The 15656-nt window shown below is 44.5% G+C and overlaps 2 protein-coding genes across 2 annotated transcripts; one reads left to right on the forward strand and one right to left on the reverse strand.

Moving 5' to 3' along the window:
* Positions 1-332: 332 nt before the first annotated feature.
* Positions 333-11091, reverse strand: NABP1 (nucleic acid binding protein 1). The gene is made up of 6 exons (XM_050969548.1): positions 10580-11091; positions 9993-10131; positions 6227-6298; positions 4076-4151; positions 3737-3803; positions 333-1888 (listed from the first exon to the last, which is right to left on the reverse strand). Exons 1-6 carry the CDS (start codon positions 10668-10670, stop codon positions 1695-1697), a joined length of 639 nt encoding a protein of 212 aa, XP_050825505.1. The 5' UTR covers positions 10671-11091; the 3' UTR covers positions 333-1694.
* A 1529-nt stretch (positions 11092-12620) lies between these two features.
* LOC127058977 (testis-specific serine/threonine-protein kinase 6-like) lies at positions 12621-13439 on the forward strand. The gene has a single exon (XM_050969541.1). The coding sequence runs from the start codon at positions 12621-12623 to the stop codon at positions 13437-13439; it is 819 nt and encodes a 272-aa protein (XP_050825498.1).
* The last annotated feature ends 2217 nt before the right edge of the window (positions 13440-15656 follow it).

Below are 15656 nucleotides of genomic sequence, written 5' to 3' on the forward strand. Positions count from 1 at the left end.
ACAAAGATCTTTCTAAATGACATCAAGAAATTTTTAAAAGCTCGTGTTTCTAAGCAAGCAGTGAATCTTTACACACCAGGGTTACTGACAAAGGAAAGACCATTTCTGCTGTCACAAGCTCTGAAACTGGGCCATTTCAGAACACTGACATTCAAATATGACAAAACAGAAAGACAGTGGGTAAAATGACTTGTAAACACCAAGAATAGCTGAAAGCAGACTCAATAACTCAATGAATTGGAATGACTTCACAGCGACAACTTCTACTTCAAAATAGGCTTCTCTGTCGTGAAATCTCTAAGGCTTGACCAAAAGAAATTTATGTCCATCAACATGGTTAGTGCAACTTTTATTTAAGAAGACAGCTTCAAGAACAGAGTCTAACAAATAAAAAGGGAATCCAGTAAGTCATCTTACAGCTTCTGAACTGTTTCCAAACCTGATCCAAAGCACAGAAATTGAATCAGTTTACACTGTGGATAATTTGTTGCTATGTGATCTAGTACCAAGAATCTTGTAGTTGGGCTGAAAACTGCACCTGTTTTGTTTAGAGGTGGTGGTGATGTTAAAAGTTCATACAGAGATAATTTAATGTTATATAAAAGGGAAGAAAAATACTTGATTTGAAAAATAAATTAACACCTTATGGCAGTGGAAGTCCTGCTGTATGGTAGCCTAGTACTTTTGTACACCAGTAAGGATATCGTTGAATCTAATAAGTATTTTGTTTGAACATAAACAAGTGTTAAAAATAGGCATTCAAAAGTCCAGGTGGTGGCCATCTTGCTGAAGAGTTAGATGCATAGTATTAAATATGTGAACAGCAGAATCCTTGGCATCTTGCTCTCTACTGATGACTTTGGAGATCCCACAATTCGGGAAAAGCACAAAGTTATTTTTCAACAAGACTGAAGCCACCACAAGGACAGTAAGAAATGCCTTTTGTAATTTAGAACTCTCCCTCCTATTATTTACCTCGTGTGCCAAATGGTTGCAGCTTTCCTTGAGGACTGTTTGGCATATTAGGGATGACTTTCTTCTTTAAAGAGATATTGTAGCAGGAGAAATAATTTACACTTTTTAGCAACAAAAGCTAAGCCATTACTGTTCAGTCACTCAACATCTCTTTACTGTAGCCAATTGAAATCTCTTGGAGTTACCCATCCTTTGATTTAAGCAGCGCTACTAGCTGCTGACATTGACCAATTTTGGTGCACTTATTACTTTAGCAGGTCATTTCAGTTTTAAACAGGAGACCTGACTGTTTAGGGCATCTCAGCCCCTCAATACAGTCACACAATTTCCATTAGCCCTCACGGAAGTCACATATATGACCTATGGGACATGACAGACACCTTAAGGCTATATGGCAGACCAGAAGAAACAGAGCAACAAAAAAAACCACCCAAAATTAATATCCAACTAAAATTTGCTCCCATTTTTTAAAAATTCACCCCAATTGAATTCACACTTTTTACCTGGGCTCTCAAATACCCATCTCCCCTAATTTCTGAGATGTAAGCAGCTTTACCACGCTTTTTTGAAGAAAATCAAGTCACTTCGCTCCATAGACCATAAAGAAAAAAACACTAATAAAGGACAAACTTTTTCACAGTTAACCATACATAAAAGTGCATTCAGTGTTCAAGTCGGGTGTATAGTTTAAGCAAGTCGTACAACCACATTTGGCACAGTCATCTTTTAAAGGCTCTGCGTGGGTCCCTCCCGTTATTTACTGCTGTTAGAAGGGGCTGAATATTATTAGATGCTGGGATCGGTGGATTTACAGGTCCTCGTCCATTGGCTCTCCCAGTACCTGCATAGGAGTGGGCATGATTGTAGGCCAATGGAAATCCACTGGATTCAGGTCCCGTTTGCAAACCATTTCCTAAAAAGACAGTAAAATTTTATCACAAGTTCCACACTTTGACATCACTGCTCTTCTGCGCAAATAGCCTTCGCATTCTGCATGGCTACTACATAACAAGGTAACACTGAGCTTTAGGATGGGGAGCAAAGTCAAGAGACCTCAGAACTCCAAATCACAGCCAGCTTTTTCCAACAGTAGCTCTGCAGCAATGACTGAAGCGAGAAGGCCGCAGGCGTTCGTGCTGCTATGATGTGGTACTGCATTCTCGGAGGGAGGGAGGGAAATAACATCAGTCTGGCAGCCAAAGTTGGATTCTGATGCTTCCATTCACATGCACTCGCCTATAGCTGACCCATATCAGATGGTCCACAGCAGCAATGACTGGGAGATATAGCAGGACAGAAAAGCCAGAGAGGAAAGAGTAGAAGGAAAGCAGCCAGTATAGGACTCATCACGCACCGTCCCACCAAACACAGAGAGAGAGAGAAAGAATAGTCTTGTGTGAATCCGCTGTAGGGAGTGACAGCTGGTACCATGCTTGGGACAAAACATATGAAGGCTGAGAAGGCAAAAACAGGATGGAGGGTGGGGGAGGAAGGGAGGGGGAGGGAATTAAAGATTGCACAGAAGCAGAAAGAAGGATAATGTGAATCAAAGAAGGAAGCAGGTCTCAAAATATAAGTGCAAATGCAATGGAATCAGAACAGTCCACCACCCAAAATGACTGGGTCATGAGTAGGTGGCTACCCAGCAATTAGGCTGACAGAGGACTTGCCCCACCCTGGTATTAAGGCAACAAAAAAATTGGCTTCAGAGTACCACCCTTATTTGCTCAGCAGACGTTTTTATACTTGAAGGAGTGGAAAGGACTCAAAGAAACGAAATGGGAGAAGTGAAAATCTATTTCCAAAGGGGAAACTGACAGTCACTGAGAAACATCACTGGTCTTGTCGATTGTATCAGTCTGAACTCAGCCAATTCATTGCCAGGAACAACTCTTGGATACACAACACTAGGTTTCGATTATCCTATGCATCCATTATGCAACCCCAGGAGAAAGGTGCGAGCGAGCTTTACACGCACTCCGAGACCTCTGAACCATTTTCTTATTGAAACATAATACAGTACAGTACAGTGCTGCCACACAGTACAGTACAATTTCAGTACAGTGCTGCCACAAAACTATACTTACACTCTAATCTTCCTATTGCATAAGAGTTCAGGTCTCTGCCATCCTTCCCAGTTCAGGAAGTAACCTGCCAGGAATCGTGTGACTATTTGGAGTTGACGTTTAAGGCCAGAAGGGACCACCAGATTATCTCGTCTGACCTCCTGCATATCACGCACCACCAACCCTTCCCAGCACCTGCATACTGAACCCAACTGAATGTTCACTGCGGAGCAGCCCAAGATTAGGACTAATTACCTCTGGTTCAGTATTAAGTGCAACACTAAAACCATGTCTGGTTTAGGTCTGTCCCTTTACGTTCAATAAGCAGCAGTGGGCTGAAAGCCGAGTGTGGAATTTTCAGAAGAACCTACGTGATTTAGGAGCATGAGTCACATTAACAAATTCAGTGTGAAGTGTGCTCTCACGTGACTTAGGCATCTGTGAAAAGTCCTGCCTGAATAATTACTAGTAGGGCCAATCCTGAACACATTTATGATGGAAATATTGGTTTGAATAAAGTTACTTATGTGCAAAAGTGCTTGCAGGATTTGGCCCTAGCTCAATGCTAGAGCTCCCCATTTTGCCCTTAGAACATAAAAACCCTACGTTTCTCAACACTGAAAAAACAATAATGAATCTCAGAGTGTAAAGTGTTTCTCATCCTTTCACTTCCACAAATGAAAACAAAAACTTACCCACTGGCCCGAAAGTATAAGTACCCACATTACTTGATGAAGAACTATTATTCTGTTCACCCTGTGCCTTCAGAGAAATATAGAGAGAAAAAATATGAGTCAGACACAGAAACTTCTTTGTGTTTCAGAGAGGAATTGAATTTGTTGCACATGTTTTTGTACCGGCTACACATGAGATCCCCTCACCACTCTCCTACAGTTATTTACCACACCATTGCCATTCTTCTATATGCTTCCTTGAGCATCACTTTAAAAGCCAGAAATCTTACCACCGCTTAGCCTGAAATAGTCAGATCAAAGCCTATTTTATGCAAGAGAACCCCAGGAAGTTTAACATACCAGTTTGTTGTGCTGCCCAAGGTGGTCTGAGTTGGGCTCACTGAAGTTTGGCACTTCCGAGTATACCATACAAAACCTGAAAAGGAAAGAAGAGCGTGAGGAGAGCAACAGAACAGCTTTTCATACAGAGTTAGGAGAGAATTCTTCAGTATTTCCAAAGGGAATGGACACTTTGTACCTCCACACTACTAAGGCGTAAGTAAACCAGGCTCCAATCCTACAAAGGGAGCCCCTCCACAGCACAAGAAACCAGCATGGCTCTTCGATTCTTTTGAAGGATCGGGGCCCGAGATGTAAAGCTTCCTTGCTCAGGCTATTTCAGTCAAGCAGCCAGAACACCTGGTACGCCTGCCTAGCACCCTATTAACATTAAAGAGGAGTTCAAGAACCTCAGGGGGACACTAAAATTCATATGATCCTTTTCCAATTAGTGGCAGCAAGTGAGCGAACAGACCTACTGACGACTGCATGTAAACGGGGAGGAGGCGAGAGACTTGGATCATAATACTTTGTAAGGTAAAACTGCTGTCCCAAACCACTCAAACCGGCAGCTGGTCCGGACCCATGCTGTGGGTCAGAATTAAGAAGTCAAGATAAGAATTTCACCTTAATCCAACCCTTTTATAGAGCAACACCCAGTCAAAAGTTGTACAGAGAAGCCGAATCATTTGGCCTGAAAGGAAATCTCTAGTGTATTCCTTTGCACCGCACCTAGCTGGATTTTGTTATTCTTGAACCATCCAGTAGATGGAGTGGCAAGTCTTCAAACCTCTAAGGCAGTGGTCCCCAACGTGGTGCCCATGGGCACCATGGCATCTGCCAGAGCATTTATGTGTGCCCCCCTAGTGCCCAGCAGGGGAGAAAAGCCAAGGCCCTGCGCCTGCTGAGGACAGAGTACTCTGGGGCTGCAGGCTGCATTCTCTGTCCTCCGGGCTTCTCTCTGCACTGCCCAGAACTGGCATCAAAAAAACACAAAACACAAAAACAAAACAAAGAAGACCAAACCACTCCAACTCTGCAGAATGGATGGAATGCCGCCCCGTAGCATGTGCTGCCCCATGCACAGGCTTGCTCCACTAGTGCCTGGAGCCAGCCCTGTATGTGAGTAATTGTTGGCGCCCGCCACACTCTTCTGAAAACATGAATGTGCTACTGGCCACAAAAAGGTTGGGGGCCACTGCTCTAAGATTTTGGGGGCAGGGCTGTCTTTTTATTGAGTATTTGTACAGCACCTAGCATAACAGGACCCTGAACAATGACTTGGGCTCTGAGATGTTTTGATAATACAAGGAAACCCTCTCGAGTGGGGACATTTCAGAATTATTCATCTAATTAGAAAGAAATAGGTACTGCATCAAGTATTTTTCTGGCTGCATCTTACACTTGTCACTTGCTTTTGTTCTTGTTGAATAAGGAATAGCTGATCTCTTGCTTCTTTACAGCATCCTTTAACAGTCTAAAAGAGTGATGCTTGCTCCTGTCTAAATTCTCTTCACCTTTCTTCATCATCATGTTGCTCATCTGAGCTCTTGCCAATTTGACACAGGACTTAAAATAAGGCCCAGAAATAACCGATTATTCAAAGTGAGGCCTAAGCGAGCAGAACAGAATAATCACCTAGCTCATTTTACACACTATACTCCTATCATTACGACCCACAGGACAGCTAGGAGGGAGGCTGAGAGGATGATTCCTTTAGCACAACAGGGTGGAACTCATTATCACCGCAGTGTGTGTAAGCTCGCATTGCAGCTGCCTGTACCGTACCTAGCCAAGTTTTCAATGCTGCAAGTCCTTGAACACGAGTATGTGCTAACCCAAGAAGAGAGGTTTTATACCAGGAACTTGTCTGTTTTGTAAAACCATCGGTAGATTGTACCTACAGAGAATGGTGGCCCAAGTCCAATAGATACCCCCACTTACAAGCACACTCCAGTGAAACAAGCTACTGCTCTTTGCCACAATCAACCATATAACCACTGACAGGAGCAAGCAACCTACTGGCCTGTGTTGGAGCTAAGACTGATAACCACTAAATCTCCATTTTGCTTTTTTTCCCCCCCATTAAATCCTCCTGATAAGATCCACACTAGTTTACAATTCCTATGAGACCCACTGTCAAGGACAACGCATACAAAACGTGATACTTACTCCCCAATTTTCTGCAGCTCGCCTCCTCTTCCTGTGTAAAGTGTCAGGCATCCTTTCCAAAGAGACGCATACCTAGCCAAAAGAGTACCAATAACGTGTAAAGCGCTCGAAAAGAATAAGCAGAATATTCTCTGCTAACCAATAGGGAAAATTAACATTGAAAGAGATTTTGAAGAACTAAACCTGTCTAGTGGATGTTCTGTACCAGCAGAAAGAGTGGCTAGAATTCCCAGACTAACATGCTCAGATTCCCTAAGATTATTTTACTCTAGAAGTTTCTAGTTACTAATGTATTTTCTGCTTCTACAAACAGCTGTTGGAAGCCCCATTAATTTGTTTGGGTTTTCAAAAGAGGCTAACAGCCACATCAGACTAGCATCAGGTCTGTCACATGGACAGGCCTTTCTGCTAGCCAAGTGCCATCTTCCCTGTCAGGCAGATACACTGTTTCCAGGACCATTGTCCACATCACCTTGCAACCCAGCCAACTGATTGACATACACAGTGTTACTTCTGCAGAACACCAGAGTGTTAATTCTGCAAGAGGAGAACTAGAGCGGATTTACCTCTGTTCCACTGTAGAAAACAAGACACAATGAATGCGTTAGACAACATTCAGTGGCTCAAGAAGAAAAACCAGCTGCTTAATTTTTAGTAGAAGAGCAGTTCTCAGATAAAGTAGGTAGCAGCAAAATATATATTTACCCTTGAGATTCAAATGATATGCAGAGATAAAATGCAATCATTTTCAGTATGTGGAAACACGCTTGGAGATAGCATGAGGGTACCTCAGCCCAACTTGACCGTTTATAGTAGCATTTGACTTCGAGGACTGAAATCAAGTTATGTAGAAACAAAGACAAGCAGCTCAGTTGTACTGAACATACATGACAGAAAAGTTACAAGACTTGCAAAAGAGAGGCACAAATAAACAGAGGAAGAACTCGAACAAAAGAGGATGGATGGTCTTCTCGCTAAAACACCAGGCTGGGACTGGTTCCATCCCCAGCCCTGCCATAGACATCCTTTGTGACTGTGGCCAAGTCACGTAATCCCGCTGTGCTTTTACCTCCCCAGTCTCAGACACGGGACATTGTAGTACAAATATAGTAAAATAGAAAAATATCACTTCCTCCTGCATTCAGCACACAAAATGAAATCTCAATTAAAAAATGTAAGCGCTCTATTCCCTCAAACACAGCATTCAATCATCTCTAAATAAGGTGCAATAGCAGTGGCCTTGCACTTAACATTTAGGGCTGGGCAGTTTTGTCTTATAACATGAAGGGAAAGAAGTGTTAAGCTAACAGGATATCAACCTCACATACACACTATACAGGAGACAAACCCCAAGACACTGAAGGATAACTTCTTCACGGAATTTCCAACACCACAGGTTTTTTTCCATTAACACAAGTTTTCATTTTCAGTTCATAAAATGAGGGAGGTTGGCCGTAAAACACCAATCTGAACACAGAAACTTGAGGCCATGGCTACACTGGCACTTTGCAGGGCTGCAACTTTCGCACTCAGGGGTGTGAAAAAAACACCCCCCTGAGCGCTGCAAGATACAGCGCTGTAAAGCCTCAGTGTAAACAGTGCTGCAGCACTGGGAGCGCGGCTCCCAGCGCTGCAAGCTACACCCGTAGAGGATGTGGAGTACGTGCAGCGCTGGGAGAGCTCTCTCCCAGAGCTGGCGCTGCGACCACACTCGAAACTTGTAGCCATATCCTAAGTGTTTAGAATTTTGAAATATTAGCTGCTACATCATCCTGCCCATGAACAGCTAACAATAGGGAACACATGGGATACTATCTGTTAATGCAGTGGAATCCCTCTAGACTTGGCATTCAGCAAGAAAGAAAGGGCAGTTTTTGTACACAGAAATAGTGTCTAGCTAAGGATAACTATTTGTAACAGTGACCAGACTGAAGAAATCAGATTACCCCATATATGTAAAATTTACATGCACTGCAACAGCAATGTCACTCCAATTTATCCTGAGTTAAGTACAGAAGTGGAAACTGTGCTGGGGCAGAGTAGACAGTTCTTAGTGAAGCTTGTAAACCAGTATAAAGTGAAGGAGGATACGCTGTAAAATAAGAGCCAAACTCAGATCTTTGCACCTGCCGTTCAAATCTATTGTCTGCCATGAATGTGCATTGGTGCAAATGATGACATAATTTGGTCCTAAATAAACAGAACTGATGCTATTTCATGGCTTTATATCTTGCAGTAGAGGTTCTTGTTTTTCCATAGTATGGATCACATTAATACAGACTATCTTGTGAGCCATCTGTCATCCCATTCACTCCCTCAGAGAATACTGTGGCAACTATAATAAATTATTTACAAAGAAATGTGATATTAACAGTTACAACCAACACTAATAACTTGGATTTATATAATATAGGCAGAAGATTTTTGAGGTGGTCTATGTAAAGTTTAGCAAAGATAGCTGTAATCTTCAAGCATTCTGAAAACACATTGGACATCAACTCTCAAAATTTTAAACAGATGTAATTTGACCCCTAAACTAAGAATGAAGATTTACTTCTGACTTTTCTATGAAGTAAATCTGAACAAGAATAACTGCAGAAATTCTGATAGGGATATTCATTTGTTTTCATCCCCAACACAGGAATTACTTGAAAAAAATCAACCACTATGTGACTAACAGTGACTCTGTTGTAGAAACATTCTCAGTTTTTATAACTATTGAGTAAAAGAGTTTGTGTGTTTTAAAACACAGCTACCTCTCTGATACCTGCATTTTTAAACAATCCCTGAACATTTTAAACCAAAATACCTGTGTGTGTTGGGCTGCCAAATGAAAATAAGAAAGTGAAATTGACTAAAAAGAGAAACGAAAGTGACTAGTTTCTTGCAATTGTATAAGTGGAGAATAAGAGGTTAAAAGTAGTTTTAAATTGTTTCAGTTTTATAATTTAGTGTCAGTGGGAGCATATTGTAAAACTTGTCCCATTATATTGTAGCCATTACACAGGAACAAAGTACTCTATTTTATAACAACATATATATATATATATATATTTTACAGACTAACTCCTACTCCCAGTTTTCCTGTCATTTCCATAAAACCCACTGTGAAGCAGACTATCTTCTCAGTATTGCTTAAATGATCCCCCCCGCATTCTCTGTGGGCACAGTGCTACAGAAGAAAAGTGTTAAAATAAGAACATGGTTTTGATTTCACACTCTGAATCCCTATCTTGAATGTACAGATCAAGACAACTTCGTCACCCCCCCAAAAGAGAATGTGAAACTTAAGAAAAGCACAGCAAAGCTCTTAAATAGCAGATTCCCATCTGAACAGCATCTAGTGAAATACAGACACGTTACTGAGATGCAGACAGAGCGGTCTACAAATCCCATCTATGCGTGTGTTAAGTTTGAGTGTTGGGGGAGGGGAGGCAAGGAGCGATCCTGAGGTTTTAATTTGATGATAGATCACAGGCTGCTGCCAGTGCGTCAAAGAAGCAGTCCAAATAAGGCAAGCCATGTCATGTTGCTTCTTTCACAGAGGAAGTCAAAGGCTATTTAGAATTCAAACCCTTTTCTTCAGTAACAGAGAAGATTTTTCCACATTCATTACAGTAAAGACACTGATCCTTCAGATCTTATCCACCCCATTGTAAAGTATAGAAATGGTTAACAACAAGATCATTGAGCAACACGTTATTTAAACAGCCAACAGTGAGGCTAGGCTGAGCTAAGCCGTATCCTGTCCCCACCCCATACATACCCTTTGGTCAATCGAATAATGTCCCCTGGCTGTATGAGAGTTCCGATTTCATCCCACACTGAAATTGTGATGCTGCCAGTTTTGTCTGCTACTTTACACGATCTCACCTCATGGCCATCTTTGGTTTTGGTAACTCGTCCTGTATGGGGAATTTAAAATAAAAAAAAATAAAACTTACAGACTGGAAGAATTCGTGCTGTCTGGAAATGAAAAAAAAATAGTTTAGATGTTTTAGAGAGTAATTCCCCAAGTGTCATGGACCCTTTTTAAGAGTAAGATCAAGAGGCAAGATCATTAAAACAACATAAACAGACAAGTCTCCCCAGCGCAGGATAAATGGAGTTAAATTAATTTCATGATGGGATTCTCTCCCTTGCCTAGTTGCCTGAACGAGATATCTTATTTAAAAATAAGATAGGAACAAGGGAGTAAAGGAGACTTCCGCACTGCGAGGGAGCTGATCTTGCTCCCCCTGGAAGTGTGACCACGTGTCGGGAATCAGCCCAGCACAAATGTACTCTCCTACCCTAGGAGGGAGAGGAAAGAGGGGAGGAGGGAAGAGACATGGTTCAGAGGCACCCACTTACCGATTTCCAGCACAATAAAGACGACATTTAAGTTTTTCAGTCCGGGTTTTATGTCTTTTATAAAGTGGTATGTGTCGTTTGCCATGCTCATGCTGCTGCTCAGGAAGAGGACACAGGTTCTGGGGCAGACTGAGCAGGACAAAGCATCCCTCAGGAAAGGAAGGGAGTCAGGGTGACCAGCCCAGGGTTGGGGTGTGTGTGTACACTTGGGGGGCAGCTATCAACCCAAATTATGACAGCAGAAGCACTCGGAGGAGCCTTTTACAGCTCGAAGGCAAGGCGATGGGATGAGGCTGGGCACTGTGATTTTCAGGCACGGAGACTGGTCGGTTGCAGCTGCTGCCCCCAGTGGTGAAAGCCTGGGGCAGCCCTGGCTTCTCGTCCCCCGTCTCACTGCACTGAGCCCCAGCACTCTCCCCGCCTGCTATTATGTTACAACAGCTCGGCAGTCGGCAAGTGCTCCCCAGCCCCCTACGCGCCCCGCTCAGGACGACACCCTCCGTCCACAGCCCACTCCCCTCCCTGCCTTCAGCTGCAAAGCAAATGAAGCATGTGCGCTACTGCGCCTGCCCTTTTATACCCCGGCGGGCGGGCCCATCTCCCTCATCCCGCGGGGGCCGAACAAAGGGAAACGGGGATGGGGAAAGGACGGAGCCAATCACACGGAGCCTTCGCCTAATTCGAGCCGCCTGCTCGGGGCTACAGCGGTCAGGGCTCCCCCGACCCTCCCTCCGAGACACATTCATTGAGGAAGTGGGGGAGGCGAGTGGAATGGAAGCGGCCGTGGAACGCGGAGCCATCAGAATGGAACTCAGTGTGAGCAAGTGCTCCGTGCGAGTTGCTGATTGGCTGGGCTGGGTTCTTTTGTCCTCTGACCTGGAACGTTCGTATTTTACTGCGTCTCTCCCTCGCCCCTTTGGAGGGGATTCAAGCCTGTTCCGCCCAGAGGACAGTCGAGACAACGGAGACATCCTGTGTGTCTCCATGCTTCGGGAGGGTCACAAGCCGGTGGTCTGCCCCTACTATTTTACCGACACACACACGCTAGCCCAGCCCCATGAACATGACTGGCAGAAAGGAGGGAGGAAATGATCAATTTGTTTCCATCTTTAAAAAAAAATGCTTTCACCACAACCAAAGATGGAGTAGCAGCATTTAGCAAAGTGACTGCTGCAAATGCTCCTACTTTTAATTCTGAAGAATAGTAACTAAAAGTATAGCACAAGATCAGCTGGTATCATTTCCAGAGCAGGGAAGGGAGTGCAAGAGCGTCTGGGGTTATTATTTTAGTAGGAGACTTGACACAGTCTTGTTATTTACTTGTTGGGCATAGTTTGATGAGCAAAGGTAAATCATCTATGCTAAAGCCAATCCAAAGAGGGTGTGAACACTACTGGAAACAAGAAAATCACCCTAACTCTGTTTACACAAGACCCTGTGTTGTATTCCATGGCAATCTCGATCTCAGTCCTATGGCTAAGGATGAATTACGGGATTCTGTAGCAAACTACAGCTACGGACTTGTGCAATAATGGGGCCCTGGACAGGATGCTCATCCGTTCTCGTCCCTCCATTGTGCTGGGACTGGACTCTGTACATGTTTCTCCCCAGATGTGGGTTTTTAATGTAATTTGTTGCTTTAAGTTTGAAACCTTTTGTTCCTAGACTTTCTAAATTAGAGGTACATTTTTAAAAAGCAGATGGAAAAATGCCTTTTTTATGGGCGTACACTAAGAAGTCTGATTTTAATTGTCTGAGACTTTGAAGTCTGATTTTAAATCTCTCAGCTAAGCACTGTGGGACTCCTGGGTTCTCAAGGGGGGGATGGGAGAGCAATAGGGCTATATGACACCCCCGCTTACCAGTGGTATATGACACTCCTGGCACTTCACAATACCCAGTGTGCAGTGATGCATCTGGGGCAAGCAGCCAGTGGACATATGGGAATGAACGTGTACCAGATGCCAAACGCAATGGGTTGAAGCCATCCGTCCCAAAAAGATAAACCTAGTCTTGTTAAGCCCCCAAACGACCCTGTGCCATGTCAGGGGGCTCCCCAGGGGACAAGGTGCTGGGTAATCTGGGCTACAAGTTGGGCCAGACCCTAGGTGAGGGCAGTTATTCTAAGGTGAGGGTGTACAAAGGCCCACTAGCCATCAAGGTGGTGGATCGACACCGGGCACCCCCCGACTTTGTAAACAAGTTTTTGCCACGGGAACTCTCCATCCTGCGAGTGATCCGGCATCCTCATATTGTACGGATTTTTGAGTTCATCGAGGTCTGCAATGGGAAACTCTACATCGTGATGGAAGCAGCGTCCACTGATCTGCTCCAGCTGGTGCAGCGACTGGGGAGACTACCTTGTGTCCCTGATGCCCAGGAAATCTTTGGACAGATCGTGGGTGCCGTGCGCTACCTGCATGACCGGAACCTGGTGCACCGGGACCTCAAGTGTGAGAACGTCTTGCTCACCTCTGATGGCCGCCGGGCAAAGCTCACTGACTTTGGCTTTGGCAAAGAGGCACGTGGCTACCCAGACCTGAGCACCACCTACTGCGGATCAGCTGCCTATGCCTCCCCCGAGGTGCTGCTGGGCATTCCCTATGACGCCAAGAAGTACGACATATGGAGCTTGGGGGTGGTGCTCTATGTGATGGTGACTGGCTGCATGCCCTTCGACGACACCCACATCCTCAGCATGCCCCGCCACCAGAAGAAGGGTGTCCTCTACCCTGATGGTCTTCCTCCTCTGCCTGAGCCCTGCAAAACCCTCATCGCCCAGCTACTCCAGTTCAGTCCAGCTTCCCGGCCTGGGGTGGGACAAGTGGCCAAGAACAGCTGGCTGAAAGGGGATGTCTAAAAAGAAGCAGCTTTTTCACTCTAGGACCACGTGGTCCAGCTGAAACACTAACTGTGCGGAGCTCCTGCAAGAGTGTTTTGATCATGTGGAGTAGTTGGCAGGAGGTTTACAAAAAAACTGACCACATGAAGCTAGTGAGGGTAATTAACTAAGCAACAACCATGTGGTGTTGCTGACGAGGGATTTAAATGGATAGCAATCACACAGACTTGTCAGCTGTGGATGGACTCTGAGCAAATGGAGCAATTAAGTGCTGCCAGCTACATGTGTGAAGTACAGCCCCTGGGCAGTGTGTAGGAAACTGCACCTCTGCCAGCTAGCTGTCTTGGACATTTCACCAGAGTCCATCGTGCTCAGAGATGCAGGTAGCTGGAAAGAGACACTAGTTGCCTGCAGCCTCCCTGACTGTGCAATAAACTCTCTGTCCTTTGCTGCTGCCTCCCAGTGCTGCTCTCTGCTTTGTGCTCAGCCGTCCAGGACAGGGTCCGGTATGAGTCACATTAGCATTTATGGAAGGAACACTTGCAAGGAGTGTGTGGGTGGGTTCACCTTACATTAGATCTTTTAACCCTTCTCCCTTCTGTCTAATTCTTATTCCATCTGTGCTCTGACCTCCTTTCTTTTGGAACTAAAACTGGATCTAAATAGCCGCCTGCTTTGGAGAGGTTCAAACCAAACCTAGATCCCAAGCCAGATCTTTTCAATAGCCAGAATTGGAACTCTACATCCAAACTCCCTGAACTTTGGGTGTATCCAAAAACCAGATTTCACACCATGTTTGCTGTCCTCCCTGTCCAGTAGCAGCCAAAGCTTGGCTGGATAGGGCGTAGCATTTGGCCTTGTCTTTAATTTCTGTGTTCAGAAATACTTAGATGAACGCAGTTATAAAACATCTCCACTCATGTTCTAAAGCACTCGGGCCATACTTGAGTCCCAGTTGCATTCATGCACATGCTTAATTTTACACTGCAAAGTAGCCCCATTGAGCTCAATTCACATTGCTCAAGTGAAGTATGTAGTAAGTGTTTGCAGAATCATTACTTCAGTTTAGAAGTGGAAGGCAGAAGTGTGCACAGGGGAGGAGTTTTTTTCTCTGCCTAAACCTCAAATATCTGAATCCAGCCCTGCCCTGAATGTCAATCACTGGAGATGCAGAAGGATGAAGGATGCAACCCAATCCCTCCCCAGTGCTGATTGGCTATTTGCTCTAAACCCACCACCCTGTCCTTCCATCTAACTAATCCTCTCCTAACACAAACGCCACCAAAAAGATTTAAACAACAAACTCAAACCAAACGTTGGGGCACTACCATGGCTTTTGTCTTGCTCATTCTGCATTTGCATGGGGCTTTATCTACCTGGAAAAAACTATTCAGTAGAACCTGAGGCCACGTCCAGACTACCCGCCGTATCGGCGGGTTAAAATCGATTGCTCGGGGATCGATATATCGCGTCTAATCTAGATGCGATATATCGATCCCCGAGCGCGCTTATATCGATTCCGGAACTCCATCAACCCCAACGGAGTTCCGGAATCGACACGGAGAGCCACAAACATCGATCCCGCGCGGTGTGGACGGGTGAGTAATCCGATCTTAGATAGTCGACTTCAGCTACGTTATTCACGTAGCTAAAGTTGCGTATCTAAGATCGATTCCCCCCCCCCAGTGTGGACCAGCCCTGAGGTGTGAATTTAAATCGACATAGCTATACCTGCATAACCTTCCCACAAAGACACTGTGATTCCAATACAAGAGTGGCCTTTTTTACTTTAGCTGCTGGAGCTTAGGAAGGGGCTTAAGCTACATTGGGGGGAAAAAAAGCTTCTCTCATAGTGGAATAAGGGTATCCACATAAGGGGTTGTGCTAGTACATCTTTATCAGTATAACTGGTAAAACTTTCCCCTGAGGCTTTTTATCCTTTCCTCTGCCCATCTTGTCCATTTAGATTATAAACTCTTATTCTGTTTATACAGCACCTCGCACAATGAGGCACCGTTCTAAGTTGGCTTCTAGGCATGACTGTGATAAACATTAAATGCTAATAAATAATAATAAAGTGTGGGATGGGAAAAACCACAGACTTGCCCCAGCTCTCTCTCACTGGCAGAGAATTGTGGAGGGGTCACAGACCTGCACAGAGTTACAGCCTGGGGGGAGAAAGATGGGGATAGTCATAGACCTGCGACTCATTTGCAAGGAGGAGACACCCTCATT

This window comes from Gopherus flavomarginatus, chromosome 10, assembly GCF_025201925.1.
Source record: "Gopherus flavomarginatus isolate rGopFla2 chromosome 10, rGopFla2.mat.asm, whole genome shotgun sequence".
Lineage (NCBI taxonomy): Eukaryota > Metazoa > Chordata > Testudines > Testudinidae > Gopherus > Gopherus flavomarginatus.

Coding starts and splice junctions, on each gene's coding strand:
- LOC127058977 (XM_050969541.1), top strand. CDS start 12,621: ATGTCAGGGGGCTCCCCAGGGGACAAGGTGCTGGGTAATCTGGGCTAC.
- NABP1 (XM_050969548.1), bottom strand. CDS start 10,670: ATGAGCATGGCAAACGACACATACCACTTTATAAAAGACATAAAACCC. Junction 6,299..9,992: donor ATTATTCGATTGACCAAAGG/GTATGTATGGGG, acceptor TCTTTTGGCTAG/GTATGCGTCTCTTTGGAAAG. Junction 4,152..6,226: donor GAGCTGCAGAAAATTGGGGA/GTAAGTATCACG, acceptor TTTCCTTTTCAG/GTTTTGTATGGTATACTCGG.